Source organism: Gymnoscopelus braueri (genome assembly GCF_963280865.1).
Source record: "Gymnoscopelus braueri genome assembly, chromosome: 6".
In the NCBI taxonomy this organism is placed as follows: domain Eukaryota; kingdom Metazoa; phylum Chordata; class Actinopteri; order Myctophiformes; family Myctophidae; genus Gymnoscopelus; species Gymnoscopelus braueri.
This window is the reverse complement of record NC_137607.1, coordinates 44,850,835-44,867,801: the sequence shown is the minus strand read 5'-3', so window position 1 is coordinate 44,867,801 and position 16,967 is coordinate 44,850,835. Positions and strand designations below refer to the sequence as shown.

The window sequence follows — 16,967 nt, the reverse complement described above, 5'->3', positions numbered from 1 at the left end:
GTAAAGACACTTTCCACTGAGCTTATAATGCATTATGACCAGCACTTACAATACATCATAAAAAGTTGTCATACATGATTCTAAACATTTATAACAAGTGTTATAATGCCTTTTAAGCGAATTATAATGCATTATTAATTATTATTGCTTATTTTGCATTATAGACACAACCTTAATATGGTGACTGTTAATATTTTCCTGAATGAAGGTCAGATGTGAACCTGCACAAAGCAGTGCTTTTCTCAGGGGGTAAAAGTATTATCCATACAAGGATAGCCGTATCCTGTCCACACAATAGAAGTCGTTTAGACCTTTGCAGCAGTCAGCGGAGTGAACAGTGCGTTTTACCTCCAGGCTTTGTCAGCGGTCATCTCTACAGTGTGTCATTGTGTGTCATTTCCTCCTGTTTATTTAAGCAACATTAAACATATCGTCGCTGTCGACCTCCTATCTCCATGTTTTAACTTTTTTTGTTTTTTCGTAAATTAACTTGATCATACTACAGCGTCACACAAAAGCATCAACAGTAGCAGATCTGGCCTTCCAGGCACCTAGGCTCAATGTAGCCTGACAGTGCGTTGCGGGTTCGACTCCCGATCCCGACGGCCTTTGCTGCATGTCACTCCCCTTCTCTCTCCCCATTTCCTGTCAGCCTACTGTCCTGTCAAAAAAAGGCATAAAAGCCCCCAAAAAAAGAAGATCTGCAAGCTCGAAGCTCTTTGAGCTTGTAGATCTGCTACTTTAGCTACTTTTGCATTTGAATCCTGAAAAGTAACAGTTTTTGACGTATGAGGTTTCCAGCCGACAGAGACGATATGAAAGCAATAGACGGGCTCTGAATCCTGTCATTGTGTCATGAAATAGCTTCATCTTTGTTGACCTGAGCTGTATGCTGACCTGGTTTCAGACCAGAGTGTGTATATCATCACACCCGTGATGAGTGGTGGACAAAGTACTCTACCCCAGTACTTGGATTGAGTATAGATACTCCTGGTCAAATATTACTCTCAACTACTACGTGAAAGTTGCTCTGTCAAATTTGTACTTCAGTTAAAGTACCGAGTACTTTTTTTTATTTATTTTATTACGTTTTAAAAGGACAAGAACTTAGGTATTCAAAAGTACAAATCGTTGCTGTTGGGGGGGAAACCTCATGTTATAAACTGTTACTTTTCAGGATTCACATGTGTCGCGATGCGACACATTTTCAGCTTGTAGATCTGCTATTTTCGCTACTTTTGTAGTAGTAGGGAATTCATTTACGAAAAAAACAGTTTTTTGCCCGACAGCAACGAAATTACAAAGTACATACAAGAGATAAAAATAAAAAAAAAGTGCAAGTACAGTACTCAGGAAAGTGTATATTGTAAGTTACTACTGTCCACCACTGCCGGAAATCCCTTCAATATTTCATTTCAGGCTAGATGGAGGCAGGGTCATCAGGCAGCCAATTGAGAGGGGGGTTAAGTGACCTTCAGTGATTGCGGTCGTCGGAACAGTTGTGATTAATAATGCCACCATTATTATGTAAAGCGGTAGATTAATCCAGCTAACATGGCCATTCTAATAGGACCAAAACACAATGTCCTTAATGAAACAGAAACATGAAAGAACAAGAAAGGTGATATTAAAGCGGCACTGTGTAACTTTATTTGAATGAATAAAATGTAATTTTGTCCAATCTGTATGGTTGAGTATGTTAATACAATATCATTTACAATTGGGGTGGTTGTAGTTTGTCTCCCTGCTCTTCTATTGAGACATTTAGATCATGTCAAAGGTCATGTCTCACCTAGACACAGGATCTGACACAACTTTTGACCTGATGGTCAAGATTCAATTTATCCCCTGAGCAAGCAGGCAGGCTCTATTAGCTCAATGGTAAAAATGTCAGCACTTGTGCAGGAAACTGTAATCTGGGGTAGAAGAGAAAGGTTACATAGTGCAGATTTAAAGACACTCACTTGCAGAAACTTTGCGAAAAGTTGTAGATGAATCTAGCTTTGGGGGCAGCGGTGGCATAAAGGTTAGAGGTGTGGCACTGGCAGAGATGTTCTCTGTTCGATCCCCCGGATCGTGAATTGATTAAACACTCACCTCTCCCTCCCTCAACCTCACCTTTTGAAGTGCCCTTGAGCAAGGCACATACACGGTAACTCACCACTGTCTGCTCCGGTGGAGCTGCTCTGTGGCCAACGATATAAAACTGTGGTTGTACTGGGCAGCTCCCAAGTGTGATTGTCTGTAACTGTGTGTTAAGCAGGATGTTGCTGAAAAAGAGCATTTGCGCTCAGCGAATCTACCCTGGATAAATGAAGGTTTAAAAACAAAAAAGCTGGCATTGTAAATTTGAAAAGCATGGGGCATAAAAAACACAGTACGTACTGAAGCAATGTGTTGTACCTAACCCTAACCTGAAAAATAGAAATATGTGGTTTACTTGGTCAATGTGAAAATGTTAAAGGTCATGACCTAGATACCTAGACAAATGGACATAATATATCATTATTGAACTTAAGTGCTTTAATGAAAGAGGTAGCCTACTGTTTTTGGTTTTTTTTGTATGCCTTTATTGATAGGATAGTAGTCTGACAGGAAATGGGGAGAGAGATGGGGAGTGACATGCAGCAAAGGCCTTTGGGATCGGGACTCAAACCCGCGACACACTGTCAGGCTACTTTGGAGTTTAGGTGCATGGACCGCTACTCCAGCAGTCCAGGCCATAGTGTTTATCATTTTGTACCCTAGCATTAGTTTTACTATTATTGTACACCATATTGCATGCCACCTAGATACATTACATATATGCTATTGTATAATTGGAAGCTATTTTGCTGGGGAATTAACTACTCGTCCCTAAGGAAAAGGTGAAAATAGATTCCTTGTAGTTCTACGCTGTTGGGTCATCTCAGTTCAAAAATATGAAGAGCCCATTTTTCCTAAGAAACGTAATAATGAGAAACAGTGAGATTGGTCAATTATTTATAGACATGCTGGCACACATTTGTAGATGCCTTTAGCCTTTGGTTCCACTTTAAGAGTTAACAGAGACACCTAGTGGAGGGATGGGTGCACTGCATTTGTGTACCTGCTTACTCCATTATAAGGGTGTCAGGGAAATGTTAATGGCTTTCTTGGGGGGGGGGGGGTAGAAGGTTAACCATGTGATTAGAGAGACAGCTTGATGAGATTTCGCCTCTTCCAACCTCTGTGTCCTTGACTCCTTAACCACGTAAGCCCTGTACACTTCATTGTACAATGAATCGAAGACACTTTGTGAGCTTGTAGATCGGCAGTTTTTGCCATTTTTGAAAATCTTGAAGCTTTGTGAAATCTTACAAAAATGATTTTGAAAATGTTAACAGTTTTTATCTATAATAACATGCCCAATATAGGGACACCGTGGTTAAACGTGGCACTAAACCCTAAACCGCTCTGGACAAGGATCTATAACAACAGTGCAATTTAACTAAAAACAACCGGATTTGTATTGCTGTGTATTGCATTGATTTGATTATTTGATTTGGCTTGTTTATTCTTCCCCCAGAATAACTACCTGGTCTTCATGGCTGAGCTGTTCTGGTGGTTTGAGGTGGTGAAGCCATCGTTTGTAAAACCAAGAATTCTTGACATCCAAGGCTCAGGTATGGTTCACATGTTCCATTCTTCGTACATTCTTCATAGTCATACTGCAGTAGTAGTAGTAATAATAGAAGCAATGTGAATACTAGTTTTGGTAGTAGAAGTGATAGTAGGACTTGAACTGCTAGGGATAGACTAGTTGTAGCAAATGGTTATTGTGCTTTTCTCAAAGTTAGTATTGTTGTCAGGCAGAAACCTTGTATATCCATATTTCACCTTTTTATGTTTTTTTGTATTTTAAAAATGTTTTAATAAATATATAATTATAAAAAATAAATGCGTTTGGACATATGAGGCTTCCACCCAACAGCAACAAATTATGTTATGAACTGTAAAAGGCATGTGTGTAATATGTGTGTAATGTGTGTAATATCATTCTGGTGTATTCAGATCGTTTGATCTCAGAGCCATCATCGTTGCTGAAGAGCTTGCCAGTAGTTCCCATCTCCAAGGTGACCAAGAGGAGCTTCATGGAAAGATCTCCGAGTCCAGAGCGACCCAGGTGCGTGAAGCAAGCTCATGTTCTCTGCTAAATCCAAGCCTTCAAAATGCTTCAAAGACTATACTGTACTTACACCGATTATCAACTTCGGGTCCGGGGACCACCAGGGGTCCAAATGAACCCTTGCGGGTCTGTAACTCTGATAGTTTACAAATGGACCCTAATGGACCCGTAGGTTCCATTTGAACGCTATCGGAGTTCAATGTCAAACTGGGGCTCCTTGAAATTCAAAAGGTTGAGAATCACTGTTTTACTATACTATAAATACATGAATGATTCTTGTATTTCATTTTGTTTCTCTAGTTTGCCCCTTCGACCCCCACCTCGGAACTCAGGTGAGATCCTTACTGTTCTGTCTTTCTTTCTTTTTTCCCCCTAAATTGCAGTATAGTACTTTTTTTCTGTTTTCTCTTTCTCCCCAATTTAGTTGTTGCCAGTTGCCCCCATGTGTATAGTCCCTGTCAGTGCCGACTCCTACAGTTTGGTCTGAGGAGGGTGTAAACAACCACTTCTCCTCTGATACACATGGAGTCACCAGCCCCTTCTTTTCACCTGACAGTGAGGAGTTTCACTGGGAGGACATAACACATGAGGAGGAACTTACCATTCCTCCCAGTACCGCTCCCTGCTGAAAATGCACCCCGACCAACCTGTTGGAGTCGCTAGTGCAGTGGACAGAGAAAAGCACCCTAACCCTCCTGGCTTCCCTCTGCGAACACGGCCAAGTTCCGGGTTTCCAGAAGGTGTATACTGTACCCGTGTTAATTTGTGGCTCGTTTGATTGAATGCTGCCAAGCCAATCAAACGGAGCTATGGGAAAATGAACTGGAACAGGAAATGGCCGTGTCACCTTCTGGAAACGTGGGTCTACAGTTATGCACAGAGCCGACTATGTTTAGATGGAGATCCCAGCCAAGCAGGATGCACCCTGGAGGGTTGGGTGAAATGTATTGATTCTATTCTAAATCTTGTGTAATCTAGGTGAAATCAAGAGATCAACCTCTATGTCCTTTGTGGATGGAAACCTTGGAACCTGGCCCAAAGAGAAAAGGTTTGTGTCCATATATCTCAGTACAGTATTTATACAGGAAATGTCTTTGTGGTAGTCACGTTGTATTGTATAATAATAATCCTTAAGAATAATCTCTGTGTGTGAGTGAGTGAATGTAACTGTCCTTCGCACATCTTGAGAACCTCCCGACTGATCGACTTCAAACTCGCCGTGCGTATTACCGAGGACCAGAGGGAGTGAAGTTGGTCAGATCATCGGTTGTACAGAACCACCGATCCGACCGTATGCCCATATATAGGCATATGGAGATCCATTTGTCCAGAACCACTGATCCGACCGTATGCCCATATATAGGCATAGGGAGATCCACTTGTCCAGCGGTTACAATAGGTATTGCATAGCCGTGTGGGGCAATACCTATTGCGTTACACTTTGGTGAGTGTAACGCATCTCGAGAACCGCCTGAGCGATCGAGAACCGCCTGAGTGATGGACTTCAAACTCGGCGGCGTATCGCAGAGGGAGTGCGGTGCATAGTGTAAAGTCGGTCAGATCGACGGATGTCCGAAACCGCCAATCCGACCATATGCCCATATATAGGCATGCATATGGAGATGCGGTTGTCCAAAACCAATGCGACCAATATGCCATATTTGCCCGCATATACTAAGGACTTGGATGGTTCCCGACATACATTGTTCCCGCTATTGTCTGCGTGTGTGCGTGTGTCTGTCCTTCGCGTATCTCAAGAAGCTTCCAACCGCTCGGCTATAAACATATATTTAAAGAGCATACAGTAAAGAATATTGTGGAAAATGTGTGCAAGAAACTTAATAAAAGACCATAAAAAGATAACACAAAAACATATAGTACGGTAATCAGGTAGTAAAAGCAAGTCTGTAAAAGTGTGCTTTTAAGAAGTGATTTAAAAAGAGAACATTGAATCTGCTATCCTGATGTCCTAAGGCAGGTCATTCCAAAGTATGTATGTACTCTATGTCCACAAATCTGTCTTAAATATTCCTCTTCAGTTGTGATTATAAAGATCAACATTTAATAGATTACTGGAGAAGCGTTGAGCAGGATAGTGAACTGCTGCCTGCAGTCTCATTGTGCTTTTGAAAACAATCGGCCCAAAATGAAACTGATTTGATTTCCTGGTTTATTTCCCCAGATCCGGGCCTTATGGCGTTTCCTTCGATATCCCCTTTGACAAAGATGACTCAGGCCCCGTCCCTCTGGCCTCGGCCCGTGGCATGGTCAGGTCTGCCAGCACCGACGATGGCTCGGGCTTCATGGTGCACCACATGCCACGTGGCGTGAAGCGCAACCTGTCTTTCCAGCCGGTCAACGGCCGGAGCATCGGCATTGAGGAGGAGGGTTGCCCGGACAGTCTGGCAACGACGGAGGCTCCCAGGCCACCGCCGGGCAGGGCCTACCACAATGGGCACGGGAACGTCCTCGCCGCCACCCCCTCCGTGGAGGAGGCCCTCCAGATCATCCATAGCCCCAGCTCCAGCAATGGCTTCTTCCTGCACAGCCAGAGTCGGGAGGCCGGCGTCGGAGCCGGCCCGGACCCGCTGTCGGAGTCGGACTCCAAAGGGCCCCCGAGCTCCGGCGACACCACGGAGGTGGACACGGGCATCCACCTGCGGACGGAAGACATGCTGGATGAGGACTCGTCGTTGAAAGACTGCTCCACAAACATGGAGCTGGACATGGACTCGCCCAGCCCCTGTCCCAGTGCGAACAGCAAATCCCCATCTGCAGGGTCAATGAAGATGACCAGCTTCGCCGAGCAGAAAATGAAGAAGCTTGTTCCTCCGCCGTCAGACTCTGGGAGGGGCAGCAGCGGGGGTGGCAGCTCCCTCAAGACCACCCCGGAAGGCTCTGAGCTGGGTCTCCCGCTGTCGGTCTCCTGGGCCCCCACGCCCGAGCACAGTCCCCTGCACCAACAGGCCTTCACACCCATCGCCGCCCGAACACCACCCACCCCCGCACAGCTTCCACCGAATGACCCCGCCCAGGTCATGGCTACCGAGATGGTGCATCTGAGGATGCGGCTGGAGGAGAAACGGAAAGCCATCGAAGCGCAGAAGAAGAAAGTGGAGGCGGCGTTTACGAGGCACCGCCAGAGGATGGGCCGCTCGGCCTTCCTCACAGTGGTCAAGAGGAAGGGTGACGGAGCCTCCAGCGGGACGGAGGAGGAGGGAGGGAAGACCGAAGAGGAGGGCAAGGCGGAGAGTCCGAACGTCACCTTACGACCAGGGAGAAGCAAGGCAGACACGCCCGACGGGGCGGAGCAAGGCAGCGCCGGCTCCCGTTGGCTGAAATCGCCCGGGGCAGTGGAGGAGGGCGGGCCGATCGCTGGCCAGCAGACCGAGCTGGACCTAGCCGAGTACACTCGCTCCATTGAGAAACTCAACCACTCGTTGGCTTTCCTGCAGACAGAGATGCAGCGATTGGCCCAGCAGCAGGAGGTCATCATGGCGATGAGGGAGAAGCAGCAGCAGCAGGCGTGGGTCATCCCCACGTCAAGCACAAACCCTTCCACGTTTGGCCGAGCCGCTAACGTCACCCGGTCCTCTGGACCGTCGTCCCCTGCCGACTCCCCTCGCTCCGCCCACCGCTCGCCGACCAACATCAAGCGTAAGTCTGCATCCTTCCACTCGCGTACCCCTCGCACCCCTCGTCCCAACGAGCTCAAACTGACCCCCTACAACCGAGTCCTCACTGCGCCGCAGTCTGTGGATAGCATCCCCAGGCTACGCAGGTTCTCGCCCTGCCAGCCCCTAAACAGCTCCTTCGTCTACATGGGGGAGAAACGTGCAGCTGCCAGCCCAGAGACCACAGCCCCAGACGGAGATAGGGAGGCCAGTATCAGCGCAGCCAACTCACCTCCAACCTCGCCTGTTAGAGACTCACAAACGGACCATCAAGGCCAGTCTGACATCGACAAAATGGAGACAGGCGACGGAGATGAGGCGAAATCTGACCTCAAGCCCACCCTGGACTCGTCTGTTTCGGAGGTCCTGTCCCACCCCGTGACAGAGACCTTCATTGTCACGCCCACAGAAAGTCCTCCCCAGCTGGGGACCAAGAGCAACCTGATTGAGGTTCCCCTGTTTGTCGGGAAGGAGCAGGTAGAAGAACAACAGCAAAGTGGTGTTGAAGGCCTGGATGACGACCAGAAGATGTGCTGTGGCTTCTTCTTCAAGGTACGTACAGTATGTAGAACATATAAACAGTGCGTTTCCTTCAATAATGACATCGATGTTGGTGTTGAGATTGTTGTATTGATTTATATTGAAATCAGTGAAACTCTTGGTTGAGTGACATTGTATATATACAATAAATCATGTTGGAATTTGTTTCCAATATAATCATAATGCTTAAAGGGGGTGTAAATGACATGTTATTTTGTAAAACAGTTTTTTGTTCTAAACTAAAGCTAAAACTCGATGCAATCATTGCTATAGAGTGTTTGTTCACTAACAGGGGTCTCCCCATCTCTCCTGCTCTTTAGTATTACATTTATTTTACTGTTTTTACCGGCCAGGAGAGAGAACACCACAAAGATCATTTAAAAGCTTCAATTGTATAGTGTTCCAGTTCCAATGTAATCTGCTCATTTTTATGTATCATCACTTCCAAATTCACTTGTTTATCCTGTATCTTTAAAAATCCTAAATGTACTTCATGTCCCACCCGGTTATGCAATACCCGTTCGTTATACCCGTCTGTCTGTGCCCCTGTTATGCCCATACAGGAGATCTCTCTATCTGACTGGCCGTGTCCCTTTTATGCCCATATATGGAGATCCCTGATGTCATCAGTATATGGCATGACCATATATGGGCACATCGGTCTGATCGGTGGTTCTGGACAACCAGAGCTCCATATACTGTATGCCTAAGCCAGAGCACTGGGGGTAACTGTGGGTGTGCAGTACGATCATGACCATGGTGCTGACCTGGGGGTCTGGGGCTTCTGTATGACAGGCCCGGAGGCTAGGCTCTTGCAGCGTTCTCGTTTATCGATATCAAGTTGCTATGGTCCTCCGATACTTCTGTCGACACTAGGTTGCTATGGTTACCAATGTTTCTAATCAGAGTACATAGAGTACACAGTGTGACATCATGGAGCTCCATATTTGGGCATGTCTGAACCAGTATTCCATATTTGGGCATGACTGACTCATCGTGATGTCGTCATGATGCCGAGAGCATCATATATAAGCAACGGCCGCAACTTATCTTTCTCACAGATATACGTAGTAAATCAAGTTGAAGCTCGTTTAAAGTTCTTACAACAGACCACTAGCAAAGAAAACGTCAAGATGCAGCTCTTCCTACACGCCCAGAACACTCACACCCTGGAGGTGACCGGAGAGGAGACGGTCGGAGACATCAAGACCCGTGTCCAGGCTCTGGAGGGTCTCCTGGTGGAGGAGCAGGTGCTGATGCTGGCCGGTTCCCCTCTGGAGGATGACAGCCGCCTGGCATCCTGTGGCATCTCTGAGCACTGCACCCTGGAGGTGACCGCTAGGGTGCTCGGAGGTAAGGTCCACGGCTCTCTGGCCCGCGCCGGCAAGGTGAGGGGACAGACTCCCAAAGTGGAGAAGAATGAGCAGAAGCAGAAGAAGAAGACTGGCCGCGCCAAGAAGCGCATGCAGTACAACAAGCGCTTTGTGAATGTGGTGCCCTCCTTTGGCAAGAAGAAGGGGCCCAACGCCAACTCCTAAGTAGGTTTTAATGGCTGAGAGGAGGAGAAGCTTTATCATCACAACATCCTTTCAGTTTTTACTGGACTAAATGTTATCCTCCTGTGCAGAAGAATAACAAAAAACAAACTAAAAACAAAAAAAACTAACACGAAAGACGAGACGGACGGGAGAGGGAAGAGGGGGTTGGTACAGACGCGAGAGAGGAGAGAAGAGAGAGGGTTATAGACGAGAAAGTCCCCAACCTCACCATGGAGCATAGTTGCACGGACGACCTAGAGAACGCTCTAGCCCAGAACACCTCTTTATGCCACAACCTCCTCAGTGAACTCCATTACTACAGCTTTGGACCTCTCCCTTTATCCACCCAAAAAAATGAAGCTACAGGCTTTCTGCCACGGCACAACATGCCCCGGGGTGAACCCAGCGTACCTTTACGCTGGTACACAGAAGAGAGAGTAATAAGGATGGGATAGTTACATGCAGCCCCGGGAGTCAAACTGGTGACTCGACTCACTGTTAGGCCTGTGGTATGCCCTGTAAACATTTGGCTGCCCCCATGCACAGGAAGGAATCACAGGTGTAACAACGTCTTCATCACAGCCCCCCCCCCCCCCCACACACACACACACACGCATTCACACACACACACACACACACACACACACACACACACACACACACACACACACACACACACACACTCACACACACACACACACACAGTGTCTATCTGTTAAGATATAGGAAACTTCAGACTGACCACACTCGGGCATTGTTCATGGCTCCCGAGATGTGTGAGTAAAAGAATGAACAGTTGGAGTGGATGTATACGCCTTTGGAATGTGCATGCCGGAGAAGGTCACCTTCAGAGATGCCACATGTGTGACAGGCCCGGAGGCTAGGCTCTTGCAGCGTTCTCGTTTATCGATATCAAGTTCCTATGGTCCTCCGATACTTCTGTCGACACTAGGTTGCTATGGTTACCAATGTTTCTAATCAGAGTACATAGAGTACACAGTGTGACATCATGGAGCTCCATATTTGGGCATGTCTGAACCAGTATTCCATTTTTGGGCATGACTGACTCATCGTGATGTCGTCATGATGCCGAGAGCATCATATATAAGCAACGGCCGCAACTTATCTTTCTCACAGATATACGTAGTAAATCAAGTTGAAGCTCGTTTAAAGTTCTTACAACAGACCACTAGCAAAGAAAACGTCAAGATGCAGCTCTTCCTACACGCCCAGAACACTCACACCCTGGAGGTGACCGGAGAGGAGACGGTCGGAGACATCAAGACCCGTGTCCAGGCTCTGGAGGGTCTCCTGGTGGAGGAGCAGGTGCTGATGCTGGCTGGTTCCCCTCTGGAGGATGACAGCCGCCTGGCATCCTGTGGCATCTCTGAGCACTGCACCCTGGAGGTGACCGCTAGGGTGCTCGGAGGAGGTAAGGTCCACGGCTCTCTGGCCCGCGCCGGCAAGGTGAGGGGACAGACTCCCAAAGTGGAGAAGAATGAGCAGAAGAAGAAGAAGAAGACTGGCCGCGCCAAGAAGCGCATGCAGTACAACAAGCGCTTCGTGAATGTGGTGCCCTCCTTTGGCAAGAAGAAGGGGCCCAACGCCAACTCCTAAGTAGGTTTTAATGGCTGAGAGGAGGAGAAGCTTTATCATCACAACATCCTTTCAGTTTTTACTGGACTAAATGTTATCCTCCTGTGCAGAAGAATAACAAAAAACAAACTAAAAACAAAAGAAACTAACACGAAAGACGAGACGGACGGGAGAGGGAAGAGGGGGTTGGTACAGACGCGAGAGAGGAGAGAAGAGAGAGGGTTATAGACGAGAAAGTCCCCAACCTCACCATGGAGCATAGTTGCACGGACGACCTAGAGAACGCTCTAGCCCAGAACACCTCTTTATGCCACAACCTCCTCAGTGAACTCCATTACTACAGCTTTGGACCTCTCCCTTTATCCACCCCAAAAAATGAAGCTACAGGCTTTCTGCCACGGCACAACATGCCCCGGGGTGAACCCAGCGTACCTTTACGCTGGTACACAGAAGAGAGAGTAATAAGGATGGGATAGTTACATGCAGCCCCGGGAGTCAAACTGGTGACTCGACTCACTGTTAGGCCTGTGGTATGCCCTGTAAACATTTGGCTGCCCCCATGCACAGGAAGGAATCACAGGTGTAACAACGTCTTCATCACAGCCCCCCCCCCCACACACACACACACGCATTCACACACACACACACACACACACACACACACACACACACACGCATTCACACACACACACACACACACACACACACACACACACACACACACACACACACACACACACACACACACACACACACACTCACACACACAGTGTCTATCTGTTAAGATATAGGAAACTTCAGACTGACCACACTCGGGCATTGTTCATGGCTCCCGAGATGTGTGAGTAAAAGAATGAACAGTCGGAGTGGATGTATACGCCTTTGGAATGTGCATGCCGGAGAAGGTCACCTTCCCACTCCCAGTACCTTTACTCAGAGTTCTACTGCAAAGTCACCAGTGGGATGAAGCCATTCAGCTTCGAGATCACTACTGAGAAGGAGGGATGAGGGATGAGTTCGTCCCCAGAACATAACCTTGCTTTGGTCAACAGAAGAATCCCCTTTGACCTTATCAAGCAAGTGCCGGAGGACAGGCATGCTGCTTCTTTTTTTTCCCCCCCAAAATGAAGGGTGGGTTGTGTGGGTGTATGTGAAGGCGACCATAAAGACCATAGGGCCAAGAAGGCCATAAAGGACAGGTTTAGCTTAATCTGAGATTTGAAAAAAAGGGAACCAGGGGACCTGGTACTGCCAGACCCCTAGTGGTTGAAATCTGAATGGCCGACAGAGCACTACGTCACGCTAAGCTTTGTCCATATATGGACAAAAACATTGACCGGGAGGAAAAGAGGGACCGACAAAGCCTCATGTAGGCCTGACCCCCTGGGTCTGGCAAAAAAGAACTAGAGGTTCGGGCCCCTACGTGGCCCTCACACCTACGCCGCACCGCCGATCCAACTGACATCTCCAGATATGGAGATCTCTATCTCTCAGTCCTTGTCTACTTTATGCCCATATATAGAGATCCCTGATGTCATCAGTATATACCCATATATGGGCATGCCCCTTTTATGCCAATATATGTAGATCCCTGATGTCATCAGTATATGCCCATATATGGGCGTGCCCCTTTTATGCCAATATATGGAGATCCCTAATGTTTTCAGTATATGCCCATATATGGATATGGAGCTGACTGATTTGTTTGCGCCTCATTATATGCAGGGTGGAACAGTACAGTGATAGGCTTGAATAATGCTCTGGTGCAACAGTGCCAGATAACAGTTCCAAATAACTTGCAAGTGCTGCCACGACTGCAGTCATTCAACTGCAATTCCAACAGAAGAATCCTGCCCCCAAAATGCAGTGTTCCATTTCAGTGACGTTCCTTTAGTTCAGCCGATGTCGGCCATGATGTTTTGTGTTTACAAAGAAATTGCTGCTGTTTTCTGTTACATGACATGATGATGAATGGGTCTGGAAGTCGGCCGACTGAGTGAGGACAGCGTCGTCCTTCCAATTTGTGGCGTCGCAGGCTAGCGCACTGGATAAACTATATGCTTTGATCTAGGTCAGAAAACTGGGGCTGTTGTGAATAATTCAGACACAGCTGCGGAGAGGAGCAGGGGTGATGAGATGTTGAATGAAGTTGTGTGGGTGGTTATATGGAGTGCAAGGAATGTTCACATGAAATCTTAATTATACAGAAGATAGATGTGTTGTGATTAGTGTTGGAATTAGCTGCCTGCTGTAACCCGGGCCAGACTAAAGACTACTAAAAGCATGAATCATAAACCACTGGCAAGATATTTTTTGATAACCACTCACACAATTACAATTGAATTGCTTTTATATGTAAATAAGCTACACTACACAGTATACCATTAAGAGGCTGCAATTTTTGGAAGGGTTTTTAGTTTAGTTTAGTTTATTTCGCTCAATTCTGTAGTAACGTTTAGATTTCATAGGTAATAGGTAAAGATTAGAGAAAATAACCACATTTCTGACCGAAAAGGTACTGTATAGGCGGAAGCCATAACTTATTTTGCCTATATACTCTTTTACAAAACAAAGAAAAAATAAAAACAGTCAGGCGGTTGGTTTAGTGAAAATAATATAGTAATGTAACGAGTAAAGTAAATTATTCGTTTTTATACTAAATAATAGGTAATTGTATTACTTCTTAAAGGATAAAGGGGTAACCTGCCCAACACTGCTCATGTGTGTACTTTGGTTAAAATAAGTGTTAAATAGCTCTATATTGTGATAGTACTCATTGCTATAGAGTGTTGTAAAAGGAGTCTCCCATGTCTCTCCAGCTCTTTATTAAACAGAAAATGCATGTTCAGTGCTCTCTTCTTATTGGCTTAAACGTTATCACCTACCTGAAATTGTACTATATTCTGTTTACTAAAGAGCTGGAGTCAGACCCCTGTGACCGAACAAACGCTCTGTAGCAATGATTACTATCAGAATATAGTACTTTTAACCTGTTTTAACAAAAAAAAAGATTTTACCCAAAAATATCACTTACCCTACCTTTAAGCCTGTTCATGGTGCAGAATCATAGTCCTTGTAAAAAAAACATAAGTGAACTGTCCTGCCCAGTTCCTTCTTTTCTTTAGACTAAGAAAAATAAACATTGAATAGATCTTTGCTCTCTCAGGACACCAGTCCAGGTTCACGCAATTATCTTTTGTTTTTATATATTTAGTTTTACTAGAGTGAGGTTTCCTAAAATATCTTATGTATGCAGGAAGTCGATTTATTTTCTTACAGTCCCTTGTCATATAATACAAGGCCTGTGCATTGGAAAACAACCACAGTTTTATATTTCCTTATAGGTGTACTGTACATCCCACTGGGTATAGGATGATTAATAATTAAAGTATCGCACAAAGCTACCATCCTCCACTGTACAGTATGTGAGGCCACATTGTATACCATGTTATACTGTATGTATAGTCCTAGGAAACAATCCACGCTCACATACGTTTTTAACTCAATTCATTTTACCGCAGCAGCAGTTCAATGAACGGACACGTTTCAGCACCTCAGGCCTTCATCAGCGTTTTGAAAATGCTGATGAAAAACACATCCGTTCAGTCATGTGTCCTTGTGCTGTAGAGTATGAGTCTTGTCTACTGTGTACACCTTCCTGAGAATGTCAGCCTGACAGAATCACTATCATCTTGCCAGTCGCTTCTCCCAAGTCTCACTTTATAATCTGTGGCCTTTCATTTATTTTAATTACTTTAGTCTTGTTGCATTGTGTTAGCTGATGAATTTGCTCTTCTTGAATGCGAAGCACTTTGTAACTTGAAAAGTGCTATACAAGTAATTATGATGATGATGATGATGATGATGATTCATAGTATTACCAGTGGTGGAAGAAGTACTCACATTTTGTACTTTTGTATTTAGCAAAGTACCAATACCACAATGTAGAAATACTCTGTTACAAATAAAATTCCGGAATTAAAAATGTACTCGCATTAAAATATACTTAAGTACTGAAAGTAAAAGTACTCATTTAGCAGAATGTCCCATTTCACAAGTTTCCAAATGTATAAAAATGATTTGAAAATAAGCATTTTAATAAGCCTATATACTTAGGCTATTTGAAAATAGCCGATCTACAGTACATGCTCACAACGTGTCACGACGCGTTGTGAGCATGTACTGTAGATCGGCTATGTTCAAATAGCCTAAGTATATAGGGCTGAAGTGGTTAATGCATGTTTTGTAGTATAATAATCAAAATCTACAAACTAACTAGTAACTAAAGTTGTCAAATAATTGTAGTGGAGTAAAAAGTACAATATTTGCCTCTGAGATGTAGTGGAGTAGAAGTAAAAGTATTGAAAATTGGAAACACTCCAGTAAAGTAAAAAAATCCTCAAAAGTGTACTTAAGTACAGTACTTGAGTAAATGTACTTAGTTACTTTACACCACTGAGGCCAGTCGGTCAGTACTCTGACGTCATATTGATGTCATCATGGATATCCATATATAGGCATAAAAGGGACACAGGCAGAAAGACAGACATACAAAGATTTGCAAAAGAAAGGAAAACACAAAGTTTGAACTCGATTGATGGGATGGTCCTTGATATACATGGGACACACACAGAGATTCTGTGCTTTATAGATAGATAGATAGATTATGCACAATACACAACATACATATCCTAAGCTTTTACTAAGCTACTATCTTACTTATTGTTGGACCTCTTTCATATCTGTGTGTGTGTGTGTGTGTGTGTGTGTGTGTGTGTGTGTGTGTGTGTGTGTGTGTGCGTGTGCGTGTGCGTGTGTGTGCGTGTGCGTGTGCGTGTGTGTGTGTGCGCGTCTGTGTCTGTGTCTCAGGAGGATGGGAAGGCTGAAGACAACATGGCACAGAAGAGGGCGGCTCTCCTGGAGAAGAGGATGAGGAGGGAGAAGGACAACCAGCAGAGGAAGATGCAGCTGGAGGTGGAGCTCGAACAGAAGAAGGGGGAAACTCGGTATGTTGGCGGCAAAGCCATACTCGGTTTCCTTCGTTATGTTTACAGAACACATACTGTATACACAATATATTAAGCCTGAAAATAGCTGATCTACAAGCTCACAACACGTTGCATCACAACGTGTTATAAGCTTTAGATTGCCTGTCAGTGTGCGACACCATACGACAGCCTATGCCGGAGGCATTATGTATGCCAGATTGTCCGTACGTCTACATATGTCTACGTATGGACGGATTGACGTATGTATATACAATACATCCATCCGTCCATCCCAACCTTGTGAACGTCATATCTTAGGAACGCCTTGAGGAAATGTCATGACATTTGGCACAAACTTCCACTTGGAATCAAGGATAAACTATTCAGAAGCACGTGGTCAAAGGTCAAGGTCACTGTGACCTCACAAAACATGTTCATTAAAGTCTTCATTCACTACATTATGCTAGTCTGGATAGACATGTAA

At 45.3% G+C, this 16,967-nt stretch overlaps 3 protein-coding genes across 3 annotated transcripts in view; all 3 read left to right on the top strand.

Annotated features, from left to right (window-relative positions):
• camsap2a (calmodulin regulated spectrin-associated protein family, member 2a) overlaps positions 1-16,967 on the top strand; it is a 93,542-nt gene that overhangs the window by 66,422 nt on the left and 10,153 nt on the right. The window contains exons 7-12 of the mRNA XM_080431874.1: positions 3,548-3,644; positions 4,033-4,144; positions 4,448-4,479; positions 5,126-5,195; positions 6,330-8,373; positions 16,365-16,501. Coding sequence (XP_080288000.1) covers positions 3,548-3,644; positions 4,033-4,144; positions 4,448-4,479; positions 5,126-5,195; positions 6,330-8,373; positions 16,365-16,501 — 2,492 coding nt within the window. The remainder of the gene's footprint in view (positions 1-3,547; positions 3,645-4,032; positions 4,145-4,447; positions 4,480-5,125; positions 5,196-6,329; positions 8,374-16,364; positions 16,502-16,967) is intronic.
• Positions 9,495-9,899, top strand: LOC308087741 (ubiquitin-like FUBI-ribosomal protein eS30 fusion protein; the record flags this gene model as incomplete). Its single annotated transcript, XM_080431877.1, has 1 exon — positions 9,495-9,899. One exon carries the CDS (start codon positions 9,495-9,497, stop codon positions 9,897-9,899), a length of 405 nt encoding a protein of 134 aa, XP_080288003.1.
• On the top strand, positions 11,109-11,516 carry LOC308087740 (ubiquitin-like FUBI-ribosomal protein eS30 fusion protein; the record flags this gene model as incomplete). Its single annotated transcript, XM_080431876.1, has 1 exon — positions 11,109-11,516. The coding sequence occupies one exon, from the start codon at positions 11,109-11,111 to the stop codon at positions 11,514-11,516; it is 408 nt and encodes a 135-aa protein (XP_080288002.1).